The sequence below is a fragment of the Lissotriton helveticus genome, chromosome 1_1 (assembly GCF_964261635.1).
Source record: "Lissotriton helveticus chromosome 1_1, aLisHel1.1, whole genome shotgun sequence".
Lineage (NCBI taxonomy): Eukaryota > Metazoa > Chordata > Amphibia > Caudata > Salamandridae > Lissotriton > Lissotriton helveticus.
Genome location: NC_136057.1, coordinates 2,087,517,279 through 2,087,530,998, shown reverse-complemented (window position 1 = coordinate 2,087,530,998; position 13,720 = coordinate 2,087,517,279). Strand labels below are relative to the sequence as shown.

Below are 13,720 nucleotides of genomic sequence, written 5' to 3'. Positions count from 1 at the left end.
AGACTCAGTCTCCCATGAGCACTGAATTTGCTCAAACAAAAACTCCCCTCCAGAATCTGGATTCAATTGACTCTGCGATTCTGCATCATTCTGCACCTGATGGCCAGGGCCAGAGTTCAAGTGGCCCAACACCCCAAGGAGGTCTCCCCAGCAATCCTGACCAGACCTCCCAAGATTCCAGGGGCACCTGCAGCCTCAACCTGAAAGCCCCCCCCCCACCCTGGCCAGAGCGGTTGAGAAAACCAGATGCCAGAAGACACCCCTAAAACCGACGCCCCCCCAGCCTTGGGTGGCCCAACTGACAGTGTCCAGGCATCCTCCTTACCTTACCTCTCCAGCTGGTGGTCGCCTTCAGGAAGTCTCCAGACCAGCAGCATCTTTCCGAAACCGAAGGTCTCCATTGGAAAGCACAGGGTCCCCAACATCAGTTTTGCACCCTGCACCGCGCTGCCCGAATGCCGCAGCTCCTGTGCTGGTCGTTGGCCCCTGCAGTGCTGACCTGCAGTGCGGCGCTAAACCCCAGGAGCTTTGCACCCACAACCGAGTTGCCTGCTCGTCAGCAGTCTCTAACCGAAGGCCCCCTTAGCCCCATTGCCTAACATAGGGGCCTTGCACTTTGCACACGACACCCCATTGCTGCTGGTGGTGCAACTCTATTGCCAATCTAGACCTTGGGGAACCTTGATACTAAACCTCAAAACTTGTAAAGAGATTTTGGGTCTAAATAAATGTCTAAGTATTTAGAACTGTGTTATATGAAGAAAAGAGAATTCAATGCAAAGTATAAAAAGTCATACTCACCTTGTATGTAGAGATCCTAAGGTGTGGTATCTAGGCATACCACCCCCAATACTCAAAATAATCCTAAGTAACTAAAAAGTAATCTGAAAAGACTTACTGTATAATTACAACTGCATTTTAAAAGTGATATAAACCTGTAACAATTGCAATTTCAAGCACAGCTGCATTTCCTTGAACAGTCTTGTATTTGAAAGTATATTTTACTCACCTGTGCCAAGTCCTGCTCGGTTCTAAAATTAAACATAAGTATCTTTTTTTTATATATATATATACACTTACCCAATTGGTCTGAATTCTGTCTGAGCGTGTGTAATCAGTCCTTGATTGAGTGAATACAATAAATGCTTAACACACCCACTGGAAAAGCCTAACTGCCACAAAGAGAGCTGTTAGTACGTACCTAATTTAGCCTCTGCTATACACTATTCCTTACTTCGGTATAGTGCTTCCTACATGCGCTTTGTGCGTTTTGGCGCCATTACAAGTTTAAACTTAAAAATTCCAAATCTTCAGTTTTACGGATTGTCGTTGTTTTGGTCCCGTATTATTTATTAAATGAATATCTATTGTTCTAAACCAGTTGTGGGATCTGTGTGGTGTTGTCACTGTTTTACTGTTTGAAGTGTTGTACAAATACTTTATACATTGCCTTAAAGTTAAACCTGATTGCTCTGTGCCAAGCTAAAAGAGGGTGATCACAGGCTAATTTGGGGTTTGCTTGTGCCTTACCATGACCAGGATTGTAATAGTGCTTGACCAGGGTTCATGCCCCTGTCAACCAGTAAACCAATTTCTAACACATAAAAAAAATCAAGTGCAACAGCAATGATTCAGTCAACAATAAGCTCACACGGTGAAGGAATATGTTAACTGTTGACCGGTTCCTACATGAGATCACCAGTCAGCAGTATATTAGAGAGCAATGAAGTTAGTGCCATTGGCTGTACACTAATGTTCCAAAGTTGTGTGTTCTCTCCCCAAAACATGGTAACATTGGCCTATAACCAATTGGCAGATTTCATTTACTTAAGGAACTACATATACCCATGGCCTGTAAATTAAATGCACTAGTGGGCCTGCAGCATGCATTGTCCCACCCACAAAAGTAGCCTGTACAATAGTGCTCAGGACTGCCACTTCAGCCTGAAATACATTTTTAAACCGACATTTCGACCTGGCAAATAAACCTTTTGAAAGGCCTAAACCTTCCTTTAAAAATTATAAGTCAACCCTAAGCCAGGCCTTAAAGGTTGATAGGGCAGGGTGCATGGTATTCAAAAGGACATGCATTTTACATGCCCATACAATTTTTAAAAAACTAAAGCCATTTTTATGCAGTAGCTAGGCTAGCTCTCCCATAGACCAATACTGGGCTAAAGTTTTACATGTATTACGTTATAGCTTCCGATAGGGAAAAGGTAGAGAAATAAAACACAGGGTGGCACTCTGTATATAAGTAGCACTCTCATAACTTCTCATCAAAACACTGCTGTAACTGTAGAGACTAAGAATGACTGCCCTGCTGCCTGAAGCCTGAAGGAATACTGGACCTGCTTGCAAAACACGGTGGACTCTACACTAAAGGAGGCTCTCTGGTCAGAGCAATACACTACATAAGCGCTATTTGCAAAATGCTCTCAAATCCACTTGCACTTTGGACCCGTGGAATAAAAACCTGCCTTATGTTACATTTAAGTCCACAATAAAGTTGCAAAACTGCACTCGCTTTTGCTTGACAAAAATATTTTATGCCAGAGGTCCTACGCCTGGTCTGTCCTTAACAACTACAAGATTCTTAAACCAGCAGCATACCTAGATTTAACATACCCTGTCCACCTAAAAACCCAGCTAATGGCACTACGTTTTGGTAAATATCCTTTACTGGCAGATGTCCCAAAGTGGAAAAATACGGAAGTAAAAAGGTGTTGTCTATGTGGAAGCCCTACAGAAGACCTAATCCACTTAATATGCATTTGCAAGAAACTTCGACCTGCACGAGAGACCTTACTAAGAAAGGCTTTTTTGGATAGAGGAAAACGAACATGTCGGGAGGTTAGAATTAAAGGGCTTGATCCATCTGATCCCGAGATGAACTGTAAATTGATTAAGTCCCTGCGCATTTACGATCAGGTAAAGTCAACACAACAATGAGAGGATCTGTTCAAGGAAAGCTTGATGCTGGTATTACTTGTTTTACGGAGTCATCACAAGGAAGGGCAAGAGGTCCGGTACATCGGCCTGCAGAGACAACTACTTTGATTCATATTGACTTCTTGCTGGTACCGAAGGGCCTAATATTGGAATCTGTTAACTCTTGGTTCATAACTGTAATCTATGTAGAAAAAGTAGAGTACAGGCATTATTTCATTGAATTTTTTAAATCTAATTATGATTTAACAGTGATTTTTATCGGTAAGACTCTTTTTGGTGCAACCGACGGTTGAATGATTTTAAATCTTGTAAAGTCTTTGCTGCTATCAACAGGGAAGAAAATTGTAATGGTTTTAATTAACTAAACAATAACATTTTTACTTACTTACCTGCTTGCACTGAACTCAGGATCCCAGAAGTGACTCAAAAGGTCAGTTGGCAGAATTGTTGGAGCAACAGGGAGACAGCCAGTTTCCAGAGACCTTTCCAGCAACTGCCAAGCACCAACTGGACCTGCCCGAAACCCGCTGCTGGCCTCTGGTGTAGTGAGTCCTAAATCCCCAAAAGGTGCTCCTCCCACAAGCCCTTTACTCTTGGCTGGTGTTAGAGCATACTTCTCCAACTCTCAAAACTGCAGAACTGGACTACAGGTGAAGAAACCTCATTGCCCAGAAGGAGAACTGTCCCATTTGCGAATGGGAGCGTACTTAACAGAGCCCATCAAGGGACTCGCATCCAACTGCAATCAAGACCTTTCCGGACCTCAGTCTAGAGCTCTTTGTGTCAATAGCAACCACCCCACCTTTCCCAGCAAAGCAGAGTATTAATCGTTGACCAGCTCTTCACGTCAGCAGTAACCACACTGCTAACCCGAAGTCTCAAACAAGGTCAAAGACTTCAACAACCACCTTCGTCAAGCCCCTCTCTGGACCCAGCCTGCTATCGGCCTGACTGATAATCTCATCAACAAGTACTTCTCAATCATAACTACAGTTCTAGAAGGAAAAATACCATGTAACCCTCACAAGCAGATCAGGTTTGTAACTCTAGGAGTCGAGAAAATAGCCACTAAGAACATCAGCTTATCAGAGTTTGCGTGGAGCAGAGAATTTCCTAAAGGGAGAAAACCCTCCAAAAAAAAACTTTTCACTGTTATGGTAGCGAAATACCTGACCTTCTAGCCAATTTAATTACTAGCTGAAGAAAAGAAGGGCTATTTAGACTTGGCAAAGTGCAGAAGATACAGAAGTATAACTTTTTCTTTACAAGTAATTTGGTCAACATATTGAGTTTGACACCACAAGCAAAATCCTTTCCCCTTGAAATAATATGCCAACCTTGTGGAAGTTCGCTGGTTCATCTTCAGACTTTAATACATTATGCTACAAAGTTAAAGTCTGGCTCATACAAAATACTTAGTCCTGGAATCTGGGTAGAGGAATCGGTCTGCAAATCAGCCTCTTGTGTGGTCTTAAAGATACTGGAATTGGTATGGATGTCTGCTCTATATAGGCGGTTCTGTCAAAATCAGATTTAGTAAGGCTTCGGCGAAACGCAGCTGGATTAGAACTGATGGATCAGAGGAACTGGTAGAAGCCACGAAAAACATTAATTTAGCAGTAAATCAAAATGGCACTGCCCAAAGAGCCATGTTCTAGATACCTGGAGGCGAAGTGTAGGCATTGTGGGTGTTAAGTTGTGGTGAATCAGTGAACTTGAAGAGAACCACATTCTGTGAAGGTGTGCCAGAACGTGTTAGACAACCCACTCGTAAAGATTTTGTAGTGCCTGCTTAGCATGTCCGCATGAGTGTTATGTGTCCCTGCTAGATGAATAGCCTTGAAGGACTGCTCTTCTGAAAGAAGCCAGTGCCACATAACTGCTACTTCTAAAGAACATGACCTGGACCGGTTTCTAACCCCCACCCCCCTCACCCCACACCCCGCCAAGGAAAGCCTTGAGAGCTAGATATACAGCTCTGAGTTCTAAGTAAATTATATGGCAACTGGTTTCTTTCATTGACCACAGGTAGTGGACTTTCAAACAGATGCCCAAGAGGAGCACCCCAGCATACCTAGTTTGCATTCGTAGTGGTTACTGGATTGTACAACTATGAATGCATGTATCATGGAGGTCCACCATGCACACCATTCACCTTTTCTCCCTCCTGCATGTTTCAGGATGGTGTAGTGTGAGGATGCTGCTGCTAAGCAGAACGCTTTGGTGGACAGACAAGAGAATGTACTGGTTAGACTGCTTAAAGGTGGCGTATGTAGTTGTAAGGAGGGTCCTTGGGTACTGAGCACAATTCTACAAACATTCAATGGTTTCCTTTACCACCAGTTCGCTTATCTCCATCAACTTCCACAGTCAAACTTTAGGACCATTGTCTAACAGCCAAACCATTTATAGACTTTGCACCAAGCCCCGCAAGTACCCCAGAGCTATGCCCTTGGCTGTGCCCCAGCTGTACACAACATCTCCTGGCTGTCCCTACTGCCACAATAGAAGTTAGCCATGGGTCTTCATTAGCCCAATGGGTAGCAAATATGGATGGGAAATTGCCCCCGACCTTTACAGTTTGTTCACTTCAGTTGAAAGTCAAAACGTATGAAAGGATCTAAGTGTTGAATTGAGGGGGGGGGGGGCCAAATGCAATTGTAATCTGGTATTTTAAAACACGTAGAAGTTCAGAGAAATTAAGATTTTGCCCGAAGAGGAATAAGGAGATTGCCCTGACATTTGGCTGGACTAGATGCAGATATTACAGCTGGGGACACTTGCCTAACTTTTATCCTCAGAGTTGAGTTGAGCAAGTCTGCAGCTAATTGTTCTTCATTCAAACAGATGCTCAAAGACTTTCACCCAAGCCTCGAAATGTTGAGTAGATGAACAGTCCTGTAGAAATAGAGTTCTACTAACTATTAAAGAATGCCTGTGTGCTAAGGATGTTCAAACAAGGTCCTGGAATGTCTTCAGCCTTATTGAGGTAGTGTCAATAATGAAATGCCGCCAAACAGCATTTTATTGCAAGTAAAAACGAGCTGTTTTGAAAAAACCAAACAAAGGACCAACCTGCAGAAGAAATAGGATAAAGTCATGACCTACAAAGATTGCAAATATGTTCTTTTGCTCAAGAAAAAAGAAAATCAAGTCCAAAAAACTGGTTTACTTTGTACTCCTTAAGATACAAATCAAAATCAGGCAACACCTCTGTGAGCTCCAGGAAACCCCAAAACAAGGAAAGGCACAAACATAAGCCAGTGCCATCATGGCAGCAACCATTACAAGATGCCTTCCGACAGATGTTGCTTTTGTCTTCAGGCTTCTGTCCTCACTGCGAGTTCCTCAATCCGTTTGAGGGTTTCAGGCATCTTTATGAACAATGTATTTGGTAGTTCTATATCGCAGACCTAGCCAAAAGGCAGCAAAGCACTGTACAGGGACAAAGAAAGCAAAGTCAACAAGAGAGAAGAGAGGTAAACTGGTTTGTGGACTGGTAATGGTTAGTGATGTAGTGTTCTTTAAAGAGGTACATCTTCAACTCTCTCCTAAACTCGAGCAGCATTGAGCAGTCCTGATGGATACAGAGGGTAGTACCAGCTGTGCAGAGATGAATACTTCTTGTGTTGAGTTTTGTTGTGAACAAGTATTATTGACAGTGTATTCTTTCAGCTCAAAAATAGGTAAATGAATGATAAATACTAAGCAATGCTTGGCAGTAATTATCTAGGCAGTTTAATTGACAAGTCAAAACTACATATGAAGCTTGGACTAATACAACAACCTCCTTCCAAACATAGCTCATCTCAATCCTTTTGTAGTTCATAATTTACACTTCAGAGACCACTTGAAACCAGAGATTGCAAAAGTCTGCAAATCCGCAACTGAGGCCAAGGGAGAATTGCTGCTAATGTACATACTTAATTACCATAAAATACAATTTGCGATTAAACCACTAATACCCAGTGAAAGGACCTCACAGCCAAGGACACACAATTACACCTCAGTGGTCCGCAGGCAAGCTTGGCACCATCATTCGGTGTCAACAACAGCATTTGAAACCAGAGGGTACTTCAATATGCTCAACAGAAATTAAATAACTGTTTCAAACCACAGCTTTGTGTTCTGTGGAGGGAAAGAATAGGTATTACATTCCATAACTGAAAATCAATGATGAACCACTACATCAACTGGAAATACCACAGGCATGCTGGAATACAGGATAAAACCAAATTCTTCATTTTTAAGAATGACTGACCCACAACTGAGGAGGAGAGTCAGACTGAAGTTAATAAGGGAATACTGATCTTTTAGATTAGAGAAAAATAGGTTTTTTTATAAAGTCTGCTTTCACTAACCAATTTATCATTTAAGTAGAACAGTAAGTCACTCTGGATGAATCACTGTGATCTGACCTTTTTGAAAAGTGAAGCGTGGCCTGCATACATTTTAAACCACTTAGACTTTTCCAAGAAGTAATATTGGAGCAAGAAAATGAACAGCACTGAAGACTGTGGGGATACCCGATGTACACCATACATGAAATTAACACTATTCAACAGATGGTTGGGCAATCCAATCAGCATTTTATAGGACAGCTAGTCACCAAATCACCATATGTCTGCAAGAGCTGCGATCCTTATTGACCACATTTGTAAGATTTGGTGGTCTGTCAAGTTTCACACCAAAAATGGCTCCAGCAAGAACAAAAGAGCTCTGGGTACCGCATTCATCTATTTAAAGGTGCTTATATTGTCAATATATACAACGATACATGTAACTTCAAAAATTTGATCAAATACCTGTTGACGAAATCTCCTGAGATTACCTCTCCATTAGCCCAGAGTACAAAATATATGGTCATGCAGGCCTTGCAGCCAAGGCACGAGGCTGATTGACAGATCACAGTTGCGATGGCAAGTAAACAGCAGGAGGAATGCGTGAACAGGAAAAACCCAGATTAGTCCCACAGATAGGCAGCAACACCAAAATGGTCCCAGGAGATTGGCCACAATAAAAGCACATATAGCCGGAGGGGCGCACACGTTCCCACAAGACCATAAAGTTAGATGCCACATGAAGTTAGAAATGCTCAGCCAATTAGAAAACAGCACACACAAAACAAGCTGTGATCACGCGCTCCTCACACCAGATATTTGGACACTTCACCCACTGGCCCTCATTGTATCCACGCAAGGTCTAGACCCACCTGCATTTGCTATCAGGTGGCCTGAGTTACGGCTCCATGACTAGGCCCACATTACTTTTCTAAAATAAGATCTAAAATTGTTTTATGGTGCTTCAGAATGAATGTATGTTGAGACAGTCCTCAGCCCCGTTTCTATAACTCTTTCCTGCTCACAGCGTTTAATTAAACCAACTGTTTCTTGTTTTGTCAAAATCCTTGTCTTTTATTTTTTCAAGGTAAAATCACATTCCAGCAACAAATGCTTAATTCCAAATCTGGTATGTGTGGGATCATTGCCGTAGGCTGCCCTAACTACTGTGAACAAGAATTCATAAATACGGAGTCTAGAATGTCCAGAGCTGGTTGAATAGAAACCTTTTCAGGATTTTAGGCAGGAAAGATATATCATTGAAAGCACGGCACTTGGGGAGAAGTGGACCAGGATACCTAAAAGTTTACCTATACAAGAGTAATCTAGTACAAAGGCTCCACTGCCTGTTGTCTATGTACTCCCTAAATAAATACCACATACATACAAAAGTTAAAGTTGCCTAAAATGTTGCAGAGAGAAAATTGCACAGCTAGAGAAATGGCTGAGAGAAGGTGCCTTCAAAGGTGCACGTTACATCAATGGGGCTTATAGATTAACCATGCAACACTTGCCACTATTTTACAAGGGAAAAAAATAAAATAAAAGTTGAAGAAAGGGGTCACTCAGAACTACAACACATTCCAGCTACCCCCAAAAAATACTCCGATAGATTGAACTTAATTTACATTAAACAATTACCTGGAGATAGCTCTGGCACTGTGATAGTCTTCCAATCTCCCATATCAAACACAAAAAATGAAATACTGGAGAACAAATTCAGGAACTAGTTATAGAGGCGATAAGGCAGAAAAAGAATCCTCCGTAGTCATTTCCTGAAAAGAAAAGAAGAAAAAAAAACAACAAAAGAATTAACTGTAGAAGGTCTACATGCTACATTACTGTGGCATCACACTTACGGAAAGCTTCATAAACAAAAGAAATACAACACTATACATATCCATTTTCGACACAAAAAGCAATTGAAAATAGTATTGCACGTGGTATCATTTGGATTTTTTGGTGCATGCTATGTATTTATTAGAGATGCAATCTACTTCAGTGATACACTCCAAGTAATCTGGTTCCACTGTCAGATTAACCGGCAATATATAAAGAAAATCTTCCAGAAAAAATACATTACTCTTTCGCCAATAAAACAGTGCTTCGCCTACATTGGATACAGAATGTCAAACGGTAAATATAAACTTTAGGGAGGAAGAAGGGGACTTGCAACAAATGATAAATTAAAGTTCGTTTTACTAACATACAAGTCACGACTAGTGGGTTACAGACACTAGTCTAATGTACACTCGTGAGCCACAAAGTAAAACGCTCCTATATACATTTGATTAACAGCATTGCACGTTTTAAACTAAACCGATAATTGCTAATCATAATCTGTTCCTCGTCGAGAAACTCAGGTCATCTTTAACATACGTGTTAGTCCGACTAATGGTTTTAAATAAAAAAATAAAATTAAAAAAACATTTTAATTAGAAAAAAAAAAGATTCTAAATTGTGTCAGCCATCAATGTAAAAATCACAAACATACACGTAAATTGCTTAATCACCCTTTGGGGTAGACAAGGACTTTGATATTTAGAGAGTGTGTTTTGTTTCCACAGGAACCAAAGAATACCATTTAATTAAGCCCCAGCCTTTCTTATGTTTTCCAAGTGCAGAAATGTCTGGTTGCTGTTCAATATAAGCCAAAGATTATTTATGAGAATCACAACCCCCAAATGTACATAATTAAATGTTTATGCATAATTAAAGTTCACTACTCAAACTTAGTTATGTGGGTGGTAACCATGCAATGTATATCAAAGAATATAGACACCCACAACGGATTAAGTCTTTTCAACTTGTATTTAGCTGACCTTGAAGATGCTCTCCGGGAAGTTAACAGCCATCCACCATGACTGACCAATGAGGAAATTGGGTGCCTCCAGTATGTAGTGACTGAGCTATTTTTATGGATAAGTGGCTCGATTATGACCATTGCCCACTACCATCTCAGTATAATTTAGCCTAATATAGTGATATGTAGGCCCGTTTCTGACTTTACCTTGTCTTATGGCAGTGCTGACTATTGCCTTTGACATGCTCTCATGTTATCTTGCTTTGCATTTATATTATCACATAACATAGTGATGTGTAGGCATGCATTGTATGAATACACTACAAAGTAGGGTTTGATTATGTCCCTTTCTGTTTCTGACTTTATATTGCTTTATGGCAGGGCTGGCCTATTGGCTTTGGCATGATCTTATGCCTTCTTGCATACTAATTTTGCTCTTTTGCGTAAACTGAGGCCTATGCTCGAGGAAATCCATATTCTGAGCTGTCGCCATCTTCTGAGCCTCTCGAGGTGAGAGGCTATGTTTTACTTTCCACTTGTTGGTCACCCTTCTTAAACTAGAGAGGACTGGTTCTTGTCAGAGGAATGTGCTCACCCTATTCCGAAGTCATAACTGAGGTTTGGCCAGCCGAAGCTGTGGCCTTGGCACGGAGTGGTACAGGTATCTGATGGGAAAGGAGGCGAGGCTTGCTAGAAGCTTCGACTAACGCTTCCATTTTGTACTAAAGGAGAGGTCTGAGCTCTGATAGTTCATCACAGTACAGACGTGTAGCTGTGACGGAGCAGAGAATCCTGTTTTGGCTGGAGAAACAGACTCCCCTCTAGCGAAGTGGAAATGGGATGTGCAGATACTTGGTGAGGTGTTCCACTAATCTCTAATTTTCCCACTGTTCTTGCTGACTATCTCTTTCTGTTTTCAGGTTCCATATATTTATATATATATATATATATATATATATATATATATATATATTTCTACATATATGTTTGCCTTGATTGTGTTTCAATCATTCTATTGATATGTTAGAGTCTGCTATGATAGATGTATTTGGCTTACCGTGTGGTGTTATTATAATGTACAAATAAATATATATACCAAATATACTGATTCGCCTTTTCCTTGTAGCAGGAGGTGTGGACTCTTAACCACTTGGCTGCTAAGGGTCTTCAACGAGCTCCATTGACTTTCCATTGAAATCAATGGAAAGTCCATGACGAGTTACCCTTGTCATTAGCGCTGAAGGGGTTAATGGCCAAATGCTTATGTTGTAGAAGGATGGGTGAATTCCTTTCTAGCAGGTAATTGTGTTATAGGAAGTTGCTCTACTCCTGGCAAGTGATGTGCAAATTCTAAGTATTTCACCCCCAGAATATACTGACTGGTTCCTTTCTCTTGTGTTGAGGGGTATTGTCTCTGTTGTATGTGGTTCTGTAGCAGAGAGGATCGGCTAATTGCCTCATGCACAGTGCCTGTCGCTAGGAGGATTGTTGTAGAAATCCTCTCAGCAAGAGACAAGGTATAAGTGGTATTTCTACCTTGGGTAAGTATTGTAGAGTTTGGTATTTTTGGGTCCCAAGGGTGGATATGTCTGCATGACCTGATCATTGGCAAAAAAGAGGTCATTACACAGTATCCCGTTGATACTGTGCTATTAAGCCAAACTCCAATCGGTTTACAACGTGGAATGATTGCATTAGCCAAGTACATGGAAGAACAAGAACTAGAATTAAATTTATTAAAAACAAAAAGGAAGTAGGGCTAGTGGATGCCAAATACAAGAAATACATATGTCACCTAGATGGAAAAAAAGTAGAGGCAGTCGCTTCATATAAATATCTCTGATTCAAGGTCGAACAAAAATTGAGTTACAAGTCACAGCTCATCTCAATGCGAGCCTAAGCCCAAAGTCTTATACACAGCTTTAAACTACTAAAAAAGAAATTAAGCAGTCCATCCCATGGCAACCTATTATCCGTTATGCTCGCACAGCTAATGCCAACAGTGACCTACAGAACAGAAATAACGAGGGGGGGTCGTGAAATCCCAGTTCTGAACAAGATACAAACAAAAAGTTTACAAAAATGTTTTCCAAATCCAGCAAAGTGCATCACCGGCCCAAGTGCGACTTGAGTTTGGTCTGTCCAACCAAATATTTCTGAGTAAAGACACATTCATTAAATTATGTGGGAGGCTGTGTGCATCTGAAATCGGTTCAATCGATAATCTTTGCTGGAAAGAAATTGGTAGGCAAAAAGAAAAGAAAACTCAAGGATCCTGGGGTGGTTGTGTAAACCAGGTGATTGAGGACCTGTGTGCTCAAGATATCTGGAACTCAGCATCAAGAAAAATGCCTTTAATAAAGCAATTAACTCAACAAAACTTCTGTCGCATTCAACAGACGAGATTATTTTACTGCAAAGAAGTCACACCTGGACGGTGATCAGCTCATGTAGTACAAGGAAGCCTCATGAATATTTATTAGCTTATTTTTCCATCGGTTTTAAAACATCAATTCATCAAATTAAACTTTGGCATGTGGGAAACAAAGGATCTCATCCCTACATGGAAAGATCAAAGGCACAACCAAGACTGTAGACTGTGCAATTATAAATATGAATCTCTCCAACATATATTCTGTGCATGCCCAAAGTTACTAAAAGGAAGAAAGTTAATATTAAAAGAAATATTTAATAACCTGAACATTCGAACAAGTCGAGAAGCAGTAATCACCTAGCTAGGTGGGACCTCAATCCCACTAGACTTGCCGGTGTTAAAAATTTACAAATCTGTATTTAAAAGAAATAGGCCGAAATCCTGTGGAATTCCAAACAGACTTTTAGAATCATTGGAAAACTACAAAAACTCTGATCCTGCTCGCAGGCAGGTCGCTCCCTACACTCCCGCACAGCTCTGCCTGCATTGTTTTTGCCTAATCTTCTATTTTTTCCCCTGTGCCTGTACTCGCTTTCTTGCCCAGACTTGTTTTTATTCCCCTGTGCCTGTTTTCTTGCCTAAACTGGTTTTTCCTTCCTGTGCCCAGTTCTCCTGCGGCCCCCGCCCGTTTTTCCCGCCGCTGCATCCCTGTGGCACCGCCCCCCTGCAATCCCATTCGCCGCCCAGCTCTCGCCTCCTAGCTGCTCCTTCCTCCCACATCCCCTCATATGGAGGCCGCGCAGCAGCCGCACCGCTGGCGTGCCTAAGGTGCGCCTAGGGCACGCCCGTCTGCGCCCGTCCGCGCCAGGACTGCGCCCAGCGCCAGGACCCCACACACGCCACGACGCCCGACACCGCTACGATGCCAGAACCCTCCGTGCACTAAATATCAGATGATCACACACCTGCTTCCTGGCCGCCCCGAAGCGCACCCACGGGACTTTCACCTGCCGGAACTGCAGCTTCACAAGCATCCACCCCACCATGCTGTCGACCAGGAAAAAAAAAACAACCACCCCAGATGCATCCTTCTCAACACCAGCTCCGCCCACAAACACGCCGTTGAACTCTGGGACCTACTCGACTCAACCTCCCCAGACGTCGCCTTCCTGGCGGAGACCTGGCTGAACCCCACCTTGGCACCCGACATAGCCATCCCGGAAGGCTACAAGATCACCCGCAGGGACCGCA

At 42.0% G+C, this 13,720-nt stretch overlaps 1 protein-coding gene across 5 annotated transcripts in view; it reads right to left on the bottom strand.

Moving 5' to 3' along the window:
* SSX2IP (SSX family member 2 interacting protein) overlaps positions 1 to 13,720 on the bottom strand; it is a 472,212-nt gene that overhangs the window by 345,817 nt on the left and 112,675 nt on the right. For all 5 annotated transcript variants that reach the window (XM_078645587.1, XM_078645605.1, XM_078645619.1 and 2 more), the window contains exon 2: positions 8,934 to 9,067. In XM_078645587.1, the coding sequence (XP_078501713.1) occupies positions 8,934 to 8,976 (43 nt within the window). In that variant the 5' untranslated portion in view covers positions 8,977 to 9,067. The remainder of the gene's footprint in view (positions 1 to 8,933; positions 9,068 to 13,720) is intronic.